This window comes from Erpetoichthys calabaricus, chromosome 4 (genome assembly GCF_900747795.2).
Source record: "Erpetoichthys calabaricus chromosome 4, fErpCal1.3, whole genome shotgun sequence".
Lineage (NCBI taxonomy): Eukaryota > Metazoa > Chordata > Cladistia > Polypteriformes > Polypteridae > Erpetoichthys > Erpetoichthys calabaricus.
Window position 1 is genome coordinate 209665810 of NC_041397.2, and position 22500 is coordinate 209688309.

The window sequence follows — 22500 nt, forward strand, 5'->3', positions numbered from 1 at the left end:
AGGAACACCTTTTAATATGTTAAAAAAAAAAAAAAAAAAAATCAGAATTATACTTAATTACTTTGCATTACACTGAACTACAGACAATAAAAGCTTATCACATTGGACACCTATAACATTGAGTGTTCTCTCTTCTTGCCTTAAAAGGGAAAAATATTCATTTACATAAGGTTAATGTTAGGAGGAAACAGTAGAAAAGTATATGTGCCTTTGCTATGTTGTAACACAAGTTACATCTTCATTTTCTTCATGGTACACATTGTTTATTGGATTTAGTTTTTTGTAGATGGTTAATTAACCTAAAGAGTGAGATGCCTTTTTATTTTATTGCAATCAAATATCAGAATATATTTTTTAAAGAAGTGGTAAATACTAAAAAAGGATTACTTAATAGTGTTATTTACCTGTATTAAGAAATGAGGTCTGAATTTTGTTGTTTATGATACAATACTTGACACTAACACTAAAGAATGTCTTTACACACGATTTGCAGTGTGAGCATAGATGGATAAAACTTTATTTGTTCCCATGGGGGAAATTACCTTTTTACAGAAGCTCATTAAATAAATAATTAGAAAGATAAATACATATTCACACGCTCTCTGTGATTGGAACACACACCTGAATGGCAAAAATGGAAGAAAATTTAAAAAGAAAGAAAACTGCTAACTTGGCAATTACAGTCACAGTGAAGCACTATGCAGATGTATTGCTGTTGATATAAATGGGCCCCAATAGCATTTCTTAACAGACTCCTGCTGAATAATTTGTTGTCTTAAAGTACTCAGTTTTACTTCCTCATGGAGAGGATGTGTAGCATTGTTCATAATGGCACTCAGTTTTGCTTTAATTCACTCCTTTGCTTCTACCTCCAGAGTGTGTCCCATAATTGAGCCTGCCCTTTTAGTTAGTTTCTTGATTTGGTGAGCCTCTCTTGAAGTAATGTTACCTTCATTGAAAATTGAACTGGCCATTTCAAAGTTGTAGAATATACAGAGGATGTCAATACCCACATTAAAGGAACGCCTAAGAAAAAAGAGCCAGCTCTGCCATTTCCGATATAGTTCCTCTGTGTTATGAGACCAGTCCAGCCTGCCACTGATATGGACCTCCAAGTACTTGTAGGAGTGCACCACTTCTACATCCACTCCTTGAGTTGTGACTGGATATAGAGGCTTTTTGTTACCACAAATCAATATTCAGATCCTTGGCAGATTTTAACTTGAGACTATTATTTTCTGCACCAAGAAATTAAGTTCTCACCTAATTCCAATACTCATTCCCCTTTTTGATACACCCCATAACTGTAGATTTATCTTGAGAATTTCAGTAGGTGACATTGACTGGTGGTGTATTTATTGTCTGAGGTGGAAGGAGTGAAGACTGAAGAGAAAAGCAGACAGGACTGTGGTGCTACAATGTTGCTGACATGCATATCAGAGGCACAGTCATTGAGTCTCACAAGCTGCAGTCTGCCTGACAGTTCTTTATACAGGACACCTTAAGCTCATGCTCCTACATATCTGTGAACTTACCCCATAACAAGGGTGGCTGGATGGTATTGGAAGCACTGGAGAAATCAAAAAACATAATCCTCACAGTGCTGCCAGCTTTGTCTAGGTGAGAAAAAGCCTTGTGAAGCAGGTAGATGATTGCATCGTCCACTCCAATCTTCGTCCAATAGGTAAACTGCAGTGGATCTAGGACCAACCATCCTTATTTTCCCGGACATGTCCTAATGCTTAACGCACAATGGAATGACCAGGAGGAATTTATAAAATTTTGAAAATGTCCAGAATTTTGGCTCATAAAATATGAAAATCTCCATATCCTTATCGTTGGTAAAATTTGAAAGCCATACACCAATCAGCACTTGCAGAAATAGTGTGCACAGTTTTTTCCCCAGAATCTTCATTTCCATTCCAATAGTAAACAACGCAGATATTGACGAGAATAGTCAATATCTGTCCAACTTAACTTTTTCACTTCATCTTTTGAATTCAGCTTTATCTTCTTGGTGAGTAGACAGTTCATTATAAATATTGTTCTTTTCCTCAATTATTTGTAATCCTAATTCTCCATTACTAAGTGAATTTATTTAAAATTGAAATAACAATTTTATGTTTTCTATGTAAGATCTTATTTTCGATTCTTCTTTCAGCAGCTTGGTTAAACAAGAAATTTCATACTTCTAGGTATAGTCCGTCGTATTTAAGGGTGAGTCAGTACTGCTTACTGATATTTTAATGTAAAATATTATCACCCGTTATTCCAAAATGGATTTATACTTGTAAATGAATGAGTCAACTATTAAAGTTTCAGTTAAAAAAAAAAACCACAATTATTGTCATAATTGCAATATCTTTTTAGTTATCAGCTGATCAAGTAATAAGTCACTTGAAGTAATTTAATAATATTTTCATAATTATTTCATTTACATAAATTCAGGAATACCTATTATGCCAAAAATAAACTGCATGTTCACAGACTACTTGAACAACAAATATCCTTGTTTTCAAAAGGGCAGAACAGATTCAATTAAGGGGCTAATGCTCACAAGATTCAATTTCAGTAACATGCAATTTAAAGATTTCCACTCATATTTATTCAAGAACACAGATTTACTCAGAAAAATAGCTTTAGTGGAAAAATATAAAAGAAAATTATAAGAAAATTATTTTCATTTTCCTAGAAGTGAATTTACTGTGTGTGGCATTTTGTACAGGTTTACGACAGTTAAGCTAACCAAATAAGAATGGAAGGGATGAAGTCTGTTAATTTTAGAGGCTTAACGTATTAAAAATATTTAATTGGTTATTAGTTTGCCAATGACTGTGATTGTGGCCATCATACCATAATTATTTTGATAAACTGCTATTAAAGGTTTATATCATTTAAAAAAAAAAAAAAGTAAGACAGTATAAAGGTGTATTATGGCATCATAGGGAAAGGTTTCCTCAAGTCCTCATTTTTCTACCCAAATGTCCTCATTTCCAGAGAAAGAGAGTTGGCCGCCTTAGGTGGGTCCAGGTGGTCTACCACAAGAGGACTCCTGTAGTTCAGGACCAGCCTGTCAAAGGTCATCATGATGTGAATCGTGTCACCAACAAAGACATTTAAAGAATACTATGGTGGCGCGCACAGACGCAATGGCTTTGTGCTCTTCGTTTCAGTGTTTAGTGTGTATGTGTGTGCTAGTATTACTACTTGTTTTACCTGCATCTTGTCGAGCCGACAACATCTGTAGCCAACAGAAACTTCTCAAGATCGGAATGTGCAGCGAGGGGAGTGTGTCATCAGAGTTTCTCCGCTCCCACGACATTCCGGCAGATATAGCAAGGAGTCCCGGCTCTTCGTGGATTATCATCCCCGCAGGCAGGCGACGGAGGCAGCACAGAGAGAGAAAACAAAAGCGAGGCTGCAGGGCTGGCACATTAGCGAGGTTACGCAGGCAGCCTGTTAAACCACCGCTCCCCAGTGTTTTTCTCACCAGTGCCAGATCTCTCGTCAACAAAATCGATGAACTGAGGCTACAGGTGGCAACAAATAACATCGTAAAGAACAGTTGTATTCTGTTGATTATGGAACCCTGACTTCATTCATTGATCCCGGACTCTGCTATCCAGCTAACAGGCTACACTGCACAGTGCCATGACAGGACCAGTGACTCCGGTAAGAGCAGAGAAGGGGGGCTGTGTGTGTACGTAAATAATAACTGGTGTACAAATACAGTGACTGTAGCCAGTCACTGCTCCCCGAACCTGGAGTATGTGACTGTTAGATGCAGACCCATATATCTCCCTAGAGAGTTTACTGTGGTCTTGATTACTGCTGTTTACATAGCACCGGACGCAAATACAAACTCGGCTATTGAACTTTTACACCGCAGTATTAGCAGTCAGCTGACCAAGCACTCTGATGCTGTGTATATCGTTGCTGGGGACTTTAACCATGTAGATTTAAAACCTGTGCTCCCCAAATTCCATCAGCACGTCAAGTGTGCCACCAGAGGAGCTAACACATTGGATAAAGTCTACACAAACATTAAACAGGGCTACAGGGCTACACCGCTACCTCACCTAGACCACTCTGACCACACGTCACTGTTTTTAATTCCGGCATACATCCCACTCAGGAAAACTGCCCCTGACAGCACAAGGACAGTTAAAACTTGGCCAAATGGAGCTTCTCCGCAGCTGTAGGACTGTTTCAGTAGGACCAACTTGGGACATCTTTGAACACCCAGACCTTGAAGTGTTTAGTGACAGCATATTGTGTTATATTAAGAACTGCACAGACACGGTCACAGTGGATAAAACGTATCCGGGTCTACCCCATCAGAAGCCCTGGATGACCAGGGAAGTCCAGAGGCTGCTGAAAGGGAGGAACACTGCCTTCAGGTCTGGTGACAAGGCCCTCTACAGCACAGCCCGTGCCAGCCTAAAGAGGGGCATCCAAGAGGCCAAGTCACACTATAAAAGGAAGATTGAGGAACACCTGGATAGCAACAACAGCAGGCAAGTGTGGATGGGTGTCCAGCATATGACCAACTACAGGACCAGTCCCGAAGCTGTGAGAGGTGATTTATCGCTGGCTGAGGAACTGAACCACTACTTTGCCCGGTTTGAAGTGGATCCACCAGAGACAGCCAGATACCAACAACAGCCCCATCTTCACAGTGGGGGAGCATGAGGTGAGATGCACGCTGTTGGCTGTCAACCGACGGAAGGCAGCTGGACCTGACGCGTGCTGAAAGACTGTGCAGACCAACTAGCTGGGGTCTTTACCAGGATATTCAACCAGTCTCTGTCTCAGTCCACTGTGTCATCTTGCCTGAAATCCTCTGTCATAGTGCCTCTGGCCAAGAAACAGACCATCACCAGTCTTAATGACTACAGGCCAGTTGCACTGACCCCTGTGGTTATGAAGTGCTTTGAGAAGCTCATCAGGAACCACATTATGTCATTCATTCCTCCCATGTTTGATCCGCACCAGTTTGCCTACAGAGCAAACTGGTCTACGGAGAACGCTGTGGCCACTGTTCTCCATGCTGTTCTGTCCCATCTGGAGCAGCAGGGGAGCTACGCACAGCTGCTCTTCATAGACTTCAGCTCTGCCTTTAATACCATCTTACCCCACAGACTGGTGACCAAACTGTCAGACATAGGACTTCCACACTCCACTTGCCTTTGGATCAAGGACTTCCTGAGTGATCACACTCAGAGGGTTAGAGTGGGCCCCTACTTCTCCACACCCATTAGCCACAGCACTGGCTCCCCACAGGGCTGTGTGCTGAGCCCCCTGCTCTATACCCTCTGCACCCATGATTGCATTCCTGCCCACTACAGTAACACCATTGTTAAGTTTGCTGACGATGCCACGGTAGTAGGACTCAACTCTGGGTGGGGGATGAGTCCGCCTACAGGGATGAGATGGAGCGGCTGGAAACGTGGTGTAGGAAAAACAACTTGCTCCCAAATATAGCCAAGACCAAGGAGCTCATTGTGGACTTCAGGAATAAGGCAGGCAACATCCAGCCACTCATCAACGGGGACTGTGTGGAGAGGGTCTCAGACTTCTGCTTCTTGGGAGTCACCATTAGGGAGGACTTGACCTGGGGAACACACACTGCTGATGTAGTGAAGAAGGCCCAAAAGAGACTCTACTTCCTGAGGGTTCTCAGCCAGACATTTCGGATCCATAAAGACTTAAGACAAATAGACTGAGAAACAGTTTCTATCCTTCAGCCATCATCATGCTGAATGCTGCTAAGTGGTCAATCTGACCTAGTGCACCTTCATGTTTACAATACAATACACTTTCATGTTTACAATACAGCTCTAAGTTAACATTGGATAAGGGACAAGTGCAATATAATGTATGTATGAGTGGAAAACATTGTTTGGCTGTTATGGACTATTTTGGTACTTATTTTATTCCCTTTTTATTTTAGTTTTAACTTGAGTAATTGTGTTTTTTATTATTATTTTTTTTTGTTTGGACTGGAAAATTGCACCTAAAATTTTGTTGTACAATGTCTCATTGCTACAATGACAATAAAGATTTTGATTTGATTGATGAAATCCTTGATTATATTTTCAATTATAGCCATTGGGGACATACCTGATTAATTTTCCATCTGTGAAAAGAATCAGAATAAAGAAAAGCAATGTTAACTTTTCCTCCCCAGTTTTCAGAGAGGTGCCCACATGTATATAATTCTGTTCTGTAATCCAAAATGTGCAATCCAGTATGTAGTTTCTAGAGATGAGTCTCTGACTCGGTTGTTAGACTGAAGTCTCTGTTTTAAAATATTTAACAACCTGGAACAGCAGCCCGTACAAAGTTCTGTGCTTTCAACTACATATAGGTGAGCTGCCCTTTTCATTTGTATTTCCATTCTCCTTTTATATCCTCTAGAAATTACATGATTAGGTTGTTGACTTTTCTCTATTTTGTTAAGTCCCTGGAACTCCTGGGCTCTTAATATGTGTCAGCAATGAGAATAAATTAACTCTGATGTTATTCCTCTTAGTTCCATCTTCTCAATTGGAGCTGCTGAATGTGAACTTGGGTTACTGGATTCAGAGTGCACAGTTCAGCCGTTTTAGCTAGTTGAACTAAATGGAAAATACATCCATCTCAAGTGATCAGTCGCTCATCTGACTACATTGCTTCGGTTTTTTCACAATGGACCCTCTCCATTTCAGCCTTGCTACACTGGGTCATGCCACTTCTAATGCACTTCCAGTCCCCTCCTGAAAAGACAGCAAAACATGATTTGATCTCACTATCTCCACATTTTATTCCCTGTGTTGCTAGTCTGATTTACATGGGGAAGTTGACCCAGATAATAGTAAAACAAGTAAATATGGTTAAACTAGGACTAGAAGACAAAAGAGGAAACGGAAGTAAAATCTACTGTAAATTGTTTTCAGCAAATATCTATATGGATTATGTATTTAAGACAGCTGATATTACAGGGTGTCTAAAAGTATTAATGCCGTCCATCCATCCTCTTCCGCTTATCCGAGGTCGGGTCGCAGGGGCAGCAGCTTGAGCAGAGATACCCATACTTCCCTCTCCCCGGCCACTTCTTCTAGCTCTTCCGGGAGAATCCCGAGGCGTTACCAGGCCAGCCGGGAGACATAGTCCCTCCAGAGTGTCCTGGGTCTTCCCCAGGGCTGCCTCTCGGTTGGACATACCCAGAACACCTCACCAGGGAGGCGTCCAGGAGGCATCCTGATCAGATGCCCAAGCCACCTCATCTGACTGCTCTCGATGCGGAGGAGCAGCAGCTCTACTCCGAGCCCCTCCCGGATGACTGAGCTTCTCACCCTATCTTTAAGGGAGAGCCCAGACACCCTGCGGAGGAAACTCATTTCAGCCACTTGTATTCGCGATCTCATTCTTTCGGTCACTACCCATAGCTCATGACCATAGATGAGGGTAGGAACATAGATGAACTGGTAAATTGAGAGCTTTGCCTTACGGCTCAGCTCCTTTTTAACCACGACAGACCGATGCAGAGCCCACATCACTGTGGACGCCGCACCAATCTGCCTGTCGATCTCACGCTCCATTCTTCCCTCACTCGTGAACAAGACCCCGAGATACTTGAACTCCTCCACTTGAGGCAGGATCTCGCTACCAACCCTGAGAGGGCGCTCCACCCTTTTCTGGCTGAGGACCATGGTCTCGGATTTGGAGGTGCTGATTCCCATCCCAGCCGCTTCACACTCAGCTGCGAACTGATCCAGAGAGAGCTTTGCACAGGAGAAATCGTTTTTACTTTCTCGTATATGAAGTATAGAGAAAGTAGAATAATCATGAAAAAATTTGACCTCGAGATTTTGATAAATCTTCGCTATACACTGCCCTAAATCCAAAAATACAGTGTTTTGGAATTATCTGTGTGTGTAAACACGATAACTCAAAAATGCAACGAGATAGATGGATGAAATTCAGCATGTGGTTGTTTACAACAAAATTGTAGATCTGTATTAACTTTTGGGCCAAATCCATCAACTGGAAGTGGTATGTTACCTGAAGACACATACTCGTTTTTTTTTTTTTTTTTTAATTCATGCAGCTGCAGAGTCCAATTTATTCAACTTTACTTTTATAATAATTGTTCAGTATACTATTAATTTGATTTGTTGTTGATGGTTCTTTAATGCACATAATATAAAAATATAATCATTGTCTTGCGGTTTACTCCTCAAATATCCATCCCCATATTGGAGTACACGAGAAAGTCTGGGGGAGACCACTCCCGGTTTTTTAAATTAAAACGGCACTGATCGAGAGACTGACTAGGTCATCATGCAAGATCAACATATTGTTACTGACCAATCACTTTTGCTTTTAAAAACATCACTTAACAATGAAGCGATACAAGCAAAGGTAGGTAGGTGAAGAGAGGTTGCCAAGTGATGAAAAACTAAACCTACTAATGTGCTTTTTTTTTTTTTTATTCTATATTTATTAATTGATCTTTTTTAGTTCATATTCACAACTCAAATGCCTGATATTGTGAAAATAATCCATTAGCAGAATTATATTTTAAATTATTTGTCCCCCTATTTTAATGTTTTTCTCTCTCAAAATAGATAGTTGAAATATCATTCTTTTTGTTTTTGACATCAGACGTATCGTACATATTGCATACGAGGGATTTTTCCTGCCTTACCTCCAAACCTGCTGGGGTAGGCTCCAGGTTTCCTGTGATCCTACTCTGGATAAAAAGGTTTAGATAATGAATATATTGTTCTTAATCTCAGATGCTCTCTCTGTCATTTTGTGCCTGTCCATACTCCTATTTCCTGCTCTTACTCTGCTCATAAAGGGTTTACTATTCTTATACATTGGCCATTAAAATCTTACCACTCCTAACTTTCACACTACATGCTTGTTTTTCTTTGTTTCCCTCAATGTTAGCCGAGTAGGATCTGCACACTGATTCAAGTCGAAGTGTCCTTTTCTTCCTAAGCCCCCGTGATTTTCATGATCACACCTGTCAGAACTCATTAAAACCTATTTTCTGATTTGTTTTTTTATATATATATATCTTTTCAGGCCTGCAGGTGGCACACTGATTCAAGTCAGTATGGGAGATTTTTGAATGAAATATTGAAGGCATTCATTGTAAGCACATTGTCGTTGGAGCAGGATATGTTGTGTGCTATAGACATTTAGAGTAAAAAACCCTCGCACCTTAAAATTCACCTAAATTTCATTACAAATTGGCCCATTTTGGGCAATAAAAGAAAAAGATAAAAAGTGCCAACAGTCAGCACAGATTTGTTCAGCACAAATGACATAGAAAATATTTTAAAAAATGATAAAATTGTGTAAAACTGTTCATATTCAGTATCTGATTTTGATTCTGCTTGTTTTTATCAGACAAAAACAAAACCAGATAGTAAACTAAGTAGTGTCGTAAGCTTCTACTAACCTTAAACTCGTATCCAAATCTGTTAAGTGTATAGTTGTGTCTGATTGTGACACAAAACTAAACTCCGTAGTAGCTCCATGCCATAATTACTAAAACTAAAACTGAAACTAACAGATATAAAAATAAAATACAAATGTCATTGTGAAATAAAACTAAACTAAAAATAAACGAAGGAAAACTAAAACTAAACTGAATTTCCCAGTAAGGTCAGAAAAAATATAGAAATAAAAACTAATATAAAAAGGCAAAACTATAATAACCTTGTGGAGGAAATAAAAAGTCACAGTATGCATGGAGAATACAGTTATTAAGAGAGAGTCTAAAATGTACAGCTTGTTTGAAATATGTCCTAACATCCTGTATTGTAAAAAAAGAAAAAAAAAATGAAAAGTGTTAGAGATTCAGATAGGATGGTGTTTGGCTATCCAGATATTTTCATGTCAGGGCTCTTAAGGAAAACCTGTAAAGTGAAATGGTTCACCACTTACCTTATGAGACCATTCGGTATTGTCTGATACAAATTGAAAGAGGCTATTCAAGGCCCTGTATGCATATATACCACACAAGACAAGGGCTGAAAAATATATTTGTTCTTAGTTTGGAGGCAAGTTTGCCTTGTTTTTTTTTTTTTTATGTAATCAATTTTTTATTGCTATCAAAACCAAATAATAAGGCAACAAAAAAGGAAAAACACATTTTCATGTATACATTTTAAAGAAAACCCCCTCACTAGTACCCACCTGCAACCCTCCCCACCCTGGAGCTCTTTAAGGAGGATTAAATTAGAACTGATGGAACATGCAGGTCACCAACAGGTCCCAGAGGCCCACACACCTGGCTGAAAAATAAACAATCTAATAGAAAAGTGTCAAATTCAAAATCAGGGGTCTGTTATCAACCATGACTTGTTCAGGGAGATAGTGTTTTCGCATTTACTGATAGTATATGTATGTACCCCATTAATCTGTGCAGCTGACAATTCTAATAAAGCAAGATTGTAGAAAGAGAACTTCCAGATTGAGAAAGTGACAGGTTTGGCTAATGAGATAATGTACTGGTAGTGAAGAGAAAGAGAGAGAAAGTAGAGAAATCTAGCAGAAGTAGAGTGGTTGGAGAGCAAGGAAATAGAGTGGAATAGGGAAAAAAGTGGTGCCGTATCTTAACATACTGAAGTTAAAAAATGGGTTTCCTGCAGGAGATGCATTTAAATATCAAAGATCAACGTACCCTGAAATTAGATTGGTTGGCCATGTATTTTACTCCAACAATAACTAGAAAAATAGAAGAGTTTTAATATTGATTCTTGCAACTACTGATGTAATCTCTCATATGGAGAGGCCTGTATTATGGTGGTTGGGAAATGATTGAAACTAAATTCATGTTCTGTCTTTAATCCCTTATATGAACAAATTTGTAAGATCATGATGACATGGGATTTCAATTATGTGTTAAAGACTATCTTAGATAAATATTTAAGAAATCCTTAATAATGTTTTATCAAGGACCAAAAATTTTCTGACATCTAAATCTGTTTGAGGCATTGTTCTTTCATTTCTTTAGTGCAAATCAACAACTTCCCTGAGTTAAATCTTCTGTTCATTATTCTATTGTTAATTCTGACTGTGTACTTCCCTGAGTTAAATCTTCTGTTCATTATTCTATTGTTAATTCTGACTGTGTTTTTCTGGCCTGAACCTTATAGTTTTAAACTGAACTAATTCATCTGATAACTGGCTATTCATCCCTTTATTAAAGGATACATTTGGTATGTTTTAAGTTAAAGCTATTTTTTTCACTGTCAAATTTTATATTACTTTGTTATGAGAAAATGTTTCCTGAAGCAAAGCATTTTTTATAAAGTTAAAAAAAAAGGTGTATTCCAAAGGACAAGAGTCCAAATGTAGAGCAAAACCTGTTAAAGAGATCCGCCCAATTTGACTAATCAAGTTTTCAAATTTATGTAGGATTCATTAACCATTTAGCGAGCTACTTGGAAAGGGGTTGCAAGCTACTGGTAGCTCACGAGCAACGTGTTGGAGACTACTGCTCTATGCAAAGCATGGTGTAATTCAGCTTAAAACAGCACTCCATAAATACTTATCTTGACTTAGGTTATAATAAATCTGCCCAGGCCAAGACCCAAATTGTGAACAGTTTTATCAGGCCACTTGTTTTTCATTTGTCCCAAGCTCATACCATACTGGAAAAAATTTCACAAATTTCTCCTGATCCATCTACTGCAGCATTTGGGGTATTACCAGATACTATTTCTTGGGAAAAATATGTTGTGATTTCTTACAATATATTTTTCCAATCCACCCATTATAACAAGGTGGGAAAAGGACGTGTTGTTCTTTTTAATGAGGAAAAAATGGCATTTTCCATTTGAGTACTGTCCAAAGCTTCTTTAGAATTTGGCAAAGTTTATTAAAATTGTCCATAAGTAAGCATGGTGGAGTCACTTTTTTCTCTACTCTGCCCTTTTGTCCTATCCACTGGAAGGGACACTTATTGCCCCCTTCTGCAACAGAGCAGCAAAAATGTGTGCCTCCTGTCTGCTGCTTACAAAATGATCACTGGACAGCTAAAATTCTTCAAAACGTGTTTCAAACGTTTATATAAAGTCGTCTTTGTCAGTTTTATGTCTGCTGTGACTGGAGCAGAGCTGTAGAAATGTGTCCTCTGCCTTCTTTGATTTTTGCCTCAAACTGTAGCAGCTATTGACAGTTTTATTCTCACAGTCAGTGGGCTATCAGACAGACCATTAAGGAATGGAAAGTTGCAGGAGTTTCTGGAGCAAGCTGGGCTAGAATCATTTGTTCAGCATAAAAATGTGGTTCCTCAGGATAACACATATATCTTAGACAGACCGAAAACTAGGAAAGTCAGTGAGCAATTGTCTGGCCACTACCTGCAAAACCATTCCCTTTTTGGGGGTTGTCATTCTGTTGCCTCTCCAGTGTGCACCTGTTGTAACTTTCATTTGTAATAAAGCAGGTGAAGTTGATTCACAATTGTTTATGCTTCTTGACTGGACAGATTGATATCCCTGAAGCTTAACTGACTTGTATTAGACTGTGATGATTAAATGTTCTCTTAATTTTCTGAGCAGTGTGTATGTGTGTAATAAATATAAATAAAATGCTAGTTGACTGACCCATGCTCTCACTCACACACTCGTGAATAAAAACAATAGGTAAATAGCTGAATCTTGGCATGATGGTGTATCTGAGTATCTGCCAAGAAAGGACATTTCGATATATCAATACTTAGGAGTAAATTAATTTTATTAAAATTTGGTGGTGTTACTGAAAAAGAATATTAGCTGACCAGTGTTTGTGTTTTTTTTCCCCTCTCCTCTCAATATTTATTAATATTATGCCAACTTATGAGGTCTTTGCTGTACTGAGAGCATGTTTTATACAAATGAAGGATACACATGAAATGACTGATGGTCCACACGAATAGCACCAATAGCTAATGGGGTGGATGGATGGCTGAAGATGGGATGGTATCCTAGACAGGATCAAAGAAAGGTGATCACTTTGTGAAATGGGAAAAGAAAGTTTGGTAAAATTCAATGAAGATGCACAGTTCAATGGTTACCAAGTGCTGTTTGTTTGCTGTTGACAAACCTTGATCGCAGTGCTGCCAACCCCAAGGGAAAAATGTCAGTCCTACTGTAATAATAATAATAATAATAATTCATTACATTAGATAGTGATGCTTGAATTTCTAATGAGAAGGTTCTCAATTCCCCTCGTTCTTCATGAGAATACATCAGTACCACTTACGTACACCAATTAGTTGCTACTTTTAAACCACCGATACGTGAAGTGAATAACATTGATTATATTGTTACAATGGCACCTTGCTTTTACAGTAGTTCAATGTATTGCAGAGTGTATTGCAATGCAGTTTAGTGTAATTGTTATTTTTACTAAAACATCTGCTTTAAGATGGCAGCAAGCTGGCCAGTATATGTTGACAACTTCAGAACATTTACAGTTCACAAAAGGCTCACATTTCTAAAAAAGCTGATGTATTTAACCTGTGCACCAAATTAACATTCTAGCCAGGCACCCAAGGAAGAAACGGCAGGATATGTTCTTGGTACATTACAGTGTTATACTATAGACATGCCAGATCAAGGATGAATAGTCCAAATGCTACAATTAATGATATATGCAGATTACTACAAGGTGTATCCCCACTAGAAATTATTAGGGCCTTCTTTAGTACAATTATTTGGGGCTTTCTGAAACATTACAAAGTAACAATTTCATGCTAGTCCCTTCAACTCTGTACACTTGTGTATTTATGGCACCTTACCTCTCCATGTAGGGTTAGGTTCAATTTAGTCCTCTTTATGTCTTTGTCTCAAGCCAGAAAATAATCTCTATTTTAAGTTTTAAAGGATATTTAAAACAACAGCCACCTCAAAAATGGTACCTACACCTACACTAAATTAGGTGAACTGCAACATATTGTAAAATCAGTCAAACGTGACGGGAAATTAAGTCAGATTCAAATAAATTCAATTTTCTATACATAATGTAAAAGTACTTTTGATCAGCCACAACATTACAGCCACTGACAGGTGAGGTGAATAACATTGATTATCTCATTACAATGGTGCATGTCAAAGGATGGGATATATTAGATTAGATAAACTTTATTAATGCCATAGGGAAATTCAGAATTAGGCACCTGTCAAGGGGTGGGATTTACTAGGCTGCAAGTGAACAGTTAGTTCTTAAAAGTGATATGTTGGAAGCAGGAAAAATGAGCAAACATATGAGTAGCTAGATAACTGGGTCACAGCATGTCCAAAATAGCAGGTGTGTGGCTAGTTCCCAGTAGACAGTGTTTATTGCATACAAAAAGTGTCCAGGGATGGACAATCACTGAACTGGCGAGTGTGTGGTGAACGAAGAATTAGGCTGTCTGATCTGATCCCACAGAATAGCTACTGTAGCACAAGCTGCTGGAAACCTTAATGCTGGCCATGACAGAATGATGTCAGAATATACAGTGTTTGCTGGGTATGGGGTGACATAGCTGCAGACTGATCAGTTTGTCTTTGCTAAGCCATGTCCACTGCCAAAAACGTCTACAATAGGCACATGACCATGGAGCAATGGAAGAAGTTGTTCTGGTCTGATGAATCTACTAGCTTTGGTAAAAGTAATATAAGCATTGTAATTAATCCTTTTTTTTTTTTTTTTTTTTTATTAGGTACTGTTTACTGCTGCTTTGTCACCATCAGAAGATGAAAAGATGAAATAGTCCAGCGAAACAAACATCTAATAAGATCATGTGACCCATAGGATGAAAAGACCAGAAGCCATAATTAAATGTGAAAAATAAGAAATCAACCTCTGCAAAGGCTGCCATGTTATACAAATTTAGTACAACTAAGTAGATGTGCACATGTTCATCACAATAAACTGGAAAAATACTAATGATTTGGCTACCTAGGAACAAGATAGCAGCAGCATACAAATGAAAACATTTCTTTGGATCTTTCTAGCATTGCCTATTTCAACATTCACTGCCAGATTGAAGGCACTGCACTAATTATTTTGAAAGCGGTTTATTATATATATATTTTTTTTTTCATCTGTTGGGGTTAGTGAAGGAAAAATCAGCAAGATGATTGACCTAAGTTATTTAACAGAAGAGGAACAGGAGATGATAATGAAGGTGTTGAAGAGAGATTCAGACTTGAAGAAGTCAGAAGATGATCGAGTGCAGTAAGTTGATCCTGAGCTTTTTAATTTTCTGAATGGTATTAGTGAAAGTCAGTTATGTAGCTTAACCTAAAAAAGGTTCTAGAATGTGTGTAGCAAAATGAAATATTAGTTAGTTATGTATAAGATAAATGTACATACTTTATGGTGCCATGCACAAGAAATGATTATATACTCTAGGTCTGGTTTAGCAAATGCTTTGAATAAACAATGAGAAAAATAAATTCATCTTGATTTTATAATGGAAGCTCACATGTAACAACATCACATGAAATGAATTAGAATGCAACAAATTTGTTTTTTCCTTTATGCTGATTCATTTCAGTTTTATACTTTTTGTTACATGAAATAGTTATTTGAATATTTGTGGAGCATAGACACAGTGCAGTATAATCATCTTTTTTTTATGTGGATAAAAAATAATATGGAGTATATAGTACAATGTAGTTTAATTGTGTTTCTTTGTTTAATACCTTTTAAATGGAGAATATAGGTAGGAAGGTATTAGTTTGTATTTGCCTGCATGGTGTCTTGTCCAAAGTGCCTCAGAAAGTTTGTTTTTTCACAGCTTTTAACAATGGTTCCATTGATGTAAGGTAGTAATTTGGTACAGTTGTTGTTGCATCGCAGTGCTTAGATTCTAAGCCAAAGTGTTTTCTGTGAGGAGTTTGTATACACTTCTAGTGTTGAGCATCCTCAGAGTACTCTAGTTCAAGACATGCACTTAACAAATCTAGTGTCTCTAAAATGATATACTATGGGCAAGCATGTACATGTGTATGTAAATGTGCTCTTCAAGTAAAAAGTTCTATTTTGGTCTCATCTGACCACATGACTTTCTCCCATGCCTCCTCTGGATCATCCAGATGGTCATTGGCAAACTTCAGACGGGCTTGGACATGTGATGATTTGAGCAGGGGAACCTTCTGTGCAATGCGTGATTTGAAACCATGACGGCATAGTGTTCTACTGACAGTGACCTTTGAAACTGTGGTCCCAGCTCTCTTCATGTCATTGACCAGCTCCTCCCGTGTAGTTCTGGGCTGATTCCTCACCTTTCTTATCATCTCTGATACCCCATCGAGGTGAGATCTTGCATGGAGCCCCAGTCTGAGGGAGACTGACAGTCGCCTCTTCCATTTTCTGACAATTGCTCCAACAGTTGATCTATTTTCACCAAGCTGCTTGGCAATTGCCCCGTAGCCCTTTCCAGCCTTGTGGAAGTCCACAATTTTGTCTCTGGTGTCTTGTGACAGCTCTGTGGTCTTGCCTATGGTAGTAGTTGGAGTCTGACTGATTGTGGGGTGGATAGGTGTCTTTAAAGAGCTCAGACAGGTGCTACAAATTAAGATTACTAAGTGGAGTAGAGGTGGACTTCTTAAAGGCAGAGTAACAGGTCTTTGAGAGCAAGAATTCTTGCTGATTGTCAGGTGTTCAAATACTTATGTGCAGCAGTGCAATACAAATAAATTCTGTACAAATCATACAATGTGATTTCCTGAATTTTTTTTTTACATTGTCTCTCTCAGTGGGAATGCACCTACAATGTGAATTTCAGACCCCTCCATGATTTCTAAGTGGGAGAACTTGCAAAATCGCAGGGTGTTCAAATACTTATGTTCCTCAGTATATATGTATACTGTATATAGATATATGGATTTATTTATTAATGTGGTTTTCCCCTGTTCTGAGGAGACACACAAGTACAAAATATTTTTCTATGTACACATGACAATAAATTTGTCTTGACTGGTGGAAAATACATTTATTTGTTGTATTTTATTTGTCTAAATTGACTACATCATGCTTAATCTTTAGACTCTACATAAAGCGTGTTTTTATATAAATTATGATAAGCTAGGGTTTGTGTTTAATAACCAAATGACTGTAATTGTTTTATTTACTTTTTGTTACAGAAAATTACAGAAGACTGAGAAAGATGGCAACAAACTGAAGTATATGACAGGGGAGTGGTTTTATGAAGCCAAGTCAAAGAGACACAGAGACAAAATACATGGTTCAGATATCATTCGAGCATCCATGAGAAGAAAAAAACCTGTGACTCTTTGTAAGTTCTGATTTTATAGACTTTGAATAGCTCTAGTTTTATTTCATATCATTTAAAACAACTTTTAATTGCTTACTTAAAATGCTATAAAAGCTTACTACAATTCTGAGAATATTAAACAGAATTAGTTTTTATAAAAAATGTATGCACAATTAATGCAGATTAAAATGATATAAAGTATACTTAGGTTTTGGTACTGTAGTGAAAAGAATATATTGTCTTGTATGCATAGTAAAGGTATGTGTTTCTGTAATAATAGTAATTACAATATTAACAGAAATATGTTGTTTGATCTCAGTTTTTCTTTGTAACCTGTAGCAATTTTCATTACGTGCTATTTGAACTGTATTTGGAAATGTTTGGTACAGCCATAGTCGCTTTTTAGTGCTGTATGTCAATGCTTTTCAACCACCAGAAGGAAGTCAGTTCCATAGTTTTTATGAACAGTTCGAAAGTGTTTTTCCACATTTTCCTTCTTTGGAATAGCAATAATAGATTGACAGATCAGACAAACGCACTTCGATTGTGACCTTGTGAGAAAAAAAAAAAACCCCTTCCAATTCCACATCCAGCTCATACCCTCCCCAAGCAATTTTTTTTTTAAATCCCTTCTTTACTCGATATAAATTGGAAGGCTAACTAGATCACAGCTGGAGTTTTGCAGTAGCTTGCGTGTTTGATCGTGTGTGCGGGATAACCAGTGTGTTAGAAGAAAAGAGATCTCAGACTGGCCGCCCTGTATGTCAGTCAAGTGGCAAATGCCATAGGAAGAATATATGATAGACTAAAGCTTAAAAAAAAAAAAAAAAAATTTTTTTTGAATACAACGCAATCTACCTGCATTACCTTTCTGATCTACCAGTCAATCGCTATCAATGCATTGGGCACCCCTGCTCTAGACTAATGTCTCGTTTTTTTGCATGATTTGGCTCAAAAAAAAAAAAAAAAAAAAGTCCTCTCATAACAGACTTAACTTTTGAGTTTGGTATTTTTCCATCCAGCCACACACCAATCATCAAGATATCAATGTTTTCGGGGCTACTAAAATGTTATGATCTGTCGAAAACTGGAGTTTGAAATTTTTCACGACTCTAAAGCTTTCACTCCTTCCCCATAGACAATAGGTTATGGTGGAGGAGGGCACAAAGCAAAAATTAATTTCAGTTCAAGATTACTATTGTGTACGTAGTACAGTGAAATTCTTACTTGCATGTCACTCGCAAACAATTATCAGTAATGTAAGTTTCACAATAAAAGAGCAAACCCAGTGAATACATCATACCTTGAATGCACTTACATAGACAATATACTTTATATACAAGAGGCAAATATGTTTTTGATAGCATAGGTAGCTATAATGTTAACTAACTTTATGACCTGTGGATAAACATTGAATCTACTGGAACAGGTTCTAGAAGTCACAGTGTTTAATGGCTGAGATTTTTAATACTACAGATTACTTTTCTTATGCAGCATTTGTCATATATACAATGAGCAGAAGGAAGCTGTGTGTCTTTAATTTTCTTTGTCAACTTTACCATCCTTTGCAGTGCTTTGTGATTCTGAGCTGAGTAGGTTCAGTACCATAATGTTAACAAGCCAGTGATAATGGTTTCTAGTGTTTATCTGTAGGGGTTGATAATCGCGGGTACAGACATTAGCTTAAGAACATAAAGGCATCATTATTTAATCTTCTTAATGAAAGCTGAGATGTGTTGTGTTCAGGAATGTCAAAAGAGCCAATATTTTCAGAATCCAGTCAATACAAATGTTCCAAAAACATAATGGTTCTAGCTTTTCAGTAACAGTACCAAGTGACAGTCAGTACTGGACTCGTGCATAAAAACAAACAAATTACTCCAGTAGACAAAGTAAACATGAATAAGAACTTCATATAAAAATGGCTCATGTTGGTGATGGTACAATGTTGCATTGCCACATGTCGAAAAAAAGTCATTCCTAGAAGTACTTTGTCTTCAAGACATGAGAATTTCAGAGCGTGACTGAAATTATATATGAATTTTTTTTATAGAAGAGATGCTTGGCATTTTATATAGAATTTGGCCACTGGTGTATATAGTGTTTTAATAGAACATTTTAAAATGCATCATGTGGGCCTTATCTACCTACCAGTGGCTAGAGTGAGCATTTTTTGAAAAGAGTGTTTTAAGGACTCATTTAATACTTAAAATATTAAAAAGGAGGCATTTCAACTATCTGGTTTTTCAGAAGAGCACTTGGTGGATTTATTCTATTAATTTTATTTTTCTATAGTGCTCCTCCCTGACTGTAGATTCAAGGCATTGTAAGAAAGTTCACAATTAAATGCATTATACACTTTTTTAAATTCATAGTGCATACATATAAAATTGTTTTACATAGAATGAGTGGTGCTTTTTAAAAGAGAGGTGTTCAGGAATTGTGATATTTACAGAAAAAAATTGATACTCGATGATTTAAAATAGTGTCTTCTAAGGAGTTGCTTGGTTTTATACATGTAATGTTCATGGTTTTTAAAATAGACCCACTTGCTTCGTTATTTGTTACAACCAATGTGGAATAGATAGATCTCTAGGTAGAAGTTTTATTAATCTTAAAGGAAATTGCAGGAATACAGCTTTGTTTTGTGTTTGAACAAAGAGAACTTTTATGGATTCTCTTTTTATTGTTGTTTATTATATCTAATATTTGTGTGTGTGTGCGCATGTGTGTTGGGGAGTGTTGGTGTACTGCTCTATAGCTATCCAAGGGCCATAAAGCATTTGTGGTTTTTAGGGCTCATTCAATGTATGAAATTAAAAATAGTGCTTTTTGTGACTTGTTCTTCGTTTTCTTAGTTATTTTTATTTTCTTTTGAGTTTCAAAAATGGCACACTTCAAAAAAAAAAAAATACTACATGATCTTTAATGGCTATGGGGTGTACATGTGTATAGCTATCAATCATTTTTTTTCTACTAGTGAAGGAGAACAGAGAGAAACATTAGGTTCAGTGAAGAGCCATCAGAGAAGGTTAGCAAGAAGGTCAGACCAATATACAGTATATACTGCATGCACAATAGTTTAATTCTAAATCTGCCAAGGACCCCACCTGTCAAACATTATGCTTAATGGAGGGTCTTTTAGACTTCTTGAGAAAACAGGATAGAAGGATCAGAGAACAGGAAGTATAGTGCTGACAAACTTTTAAAGTAGGTAACAGTATATATGATTAACAGAGATTAAGAGGTGTAATGATTGAAGTGTTTAAAATTGTGAAGGGAAGGTGTAGTTAATACAAGCAGTTACTTTAAAATAAATTCTTCAACAAGAGCACAGGGTTTCAGTTGGAAATATTTTAAGGGTAAATTTCAATTGTTAAAATTTTTCACACAACCAGCCATGGAATAAATTACAAAATAGTGTGGTGGAAAGTAAGACTTTAGGGAACTTAAGATCTAGATTTGGTGTTATTTTGGAGAATCTAATGTAATAGAATCTGCAATCTTGTTGGTTCGGTTCTTGTCACAATTGTTCTAATGTTCTGATACAATATTGAGATGATGTGAAGAGAAGAGGAAAACCGTTTTTTTAAACTTTGCAAAATTAGGCAGTGTTTAGAGGATCAAGAGAATGGTTAAAGGGAATAAAGGATAGCCTTATCTGTCACATTTATTAATGCAAAAAGGTTAAAAGATATTTAAATTATAAGTGATATAAGTAATAATTATGGTAAGTATAATTGCTGAAGAAGAATGAAGAGTGTTGAATGTATTAATGAATTACATCTCCAAACCCCATCAAATCTAGAACCAACCCAAGAAATACCCAGTGTAAATGGTCAAATATGTATCTAATGAAGATAGTAGTTAGAGAGTAAAGCTGGAAAGAAGGATGGTTAGAGGCAGTAAAGATGGTGGATGTTTTTCATAGCATGGTATATTAACAAATTTTGGATCAGGCCGATTTAATTTGTGGATGAGAAGTTTAAATCCCGGGCAAGTGGTTTTGCCAGCAGCTTTGCATCAGAGTTTTCTAAAAACAAATATGGTGGTAGTTTAAACAATCAGAGGGCAACTACCTCTCTTTTTAAAATAAGTGAGATCATTGCTAAATTAATTTTGTGGAGATGCTTCAGTGTTTAACATCTGGAAGGGTGGGCTAGATAACTGATTACAAAATGTGGATTAACACATAAAAGAAAAACCTACAGGACTTTGCCATTACTGTTACTCAGAGTACAACACTTCTCTAGTTCAGTCACTAAAAGAGGGTGAACTATAAGGGAAGATTCTTGCTCAGTGAGCTCAGGCAGGGCCACGCCCTGAGAAAAATCCAAAGTAACATTTGTTAATGAGTTTATTAGTTGTGAGCTTTAGTTAAAGCCCCCTTCACACTACACAACCTTTCCAATTCCAATTTTCAGTTCTGTTCATTTGCATAATCTTAGTAAGTTGTATCAGGTTTTGTTATGCTCCCATGACTGCTTGTTTTGTACTGCGACAATCTCAGTGACTCAGTCATAGCAGTCTGCAACTCACCATGTAGGGGTATGCTTTTGTGTGTGAAAGCAATTTGCACTAAGTGTGAAGTACAATACATAGAATACTCAAGGTTGTGTAGCTCGCCACCAGCCGTAGTTCTGTGGGTTGAAATAGTGACAAACAAATCTCATTTTCTAAGTCTCAGAGCCAACGATATGATATCTTTGTCTGGTGGAATTAAAATGTAGCCTTTTTTGAGATGTGAGGCATTCCATTAAAGTCTGAAGTTAGAATTCAGTAAATTTGTCTTGAGGTTCTCTGAAGAGCCCGGCCCTAAATCTCTCTACACATCCCCCAAACCGGAACTCATTTTTCATATCTATCAGTGTATTGGTCCCAGAAGCCAAATGAAGAATGTGAAATGTGCTTTAGTACAATTTGTATCAATTGATGTTTGGTCTGTTAGGTTTTAATATATCTTGTGTCATCTTCCACTGTAATGTGCGTTTTTTTTTTATTCTTAATTCACAGATGAGTTAAGTCAGAGCCGAGGTGAGAAACCCAGCTGGGTGAATACTGTAAACAAGGATGTGTTCCTTCCTCCTGAACTAGAAGGGCTTATTGAACAACCAGAGGATGAGGTTCCTTTGGAAAGGTAATAATCAGTGTTGTTCATGTATTAATGTGTTGCAATTTATAGACTGGCCGGCGCTACCCATCATACAGTGTATCATATAATAACTTTTTATTTTTTCCTTTTT

At 37.4% G+C, this 22500-nt stretch overlaps 1 protein-coding gene across 10 annotated transcripts in view; it reads left to right on the forward strand.

Annotated features, from left to right (window-relative positions):
- Positions 1–22500, forward strand: part of sytl2a (synaptotagmin-like 2a) — a 115979-nt gene that overhangs the window by 32951 nt on the left and 60528 nt on the right. For 9 of the 10 annotated variants that reach the window (XM_051926940.1, XM_051926941.1, XM_051926936.1 and 6 more), the window contains exons 2-4: positions 14696–15213; positions 17127–17278; positions 22271–22394. In XM_051926940.1, coding sequence (XP_051782900.1) covers positions 15113–15213; positions 17127–17278; positions 22271–22394 — 377 coding nt within the window. In that variant the 5' untranslated portion in view covers positions 14696–15112. The remainder of the gene's footprint in view (positions 1–14695; positions 15214–17126; positions 17279–22270; positions 22395–22500) is intronic. The other variant, XM_051926938.1, reaches the window with a different exon arrangement.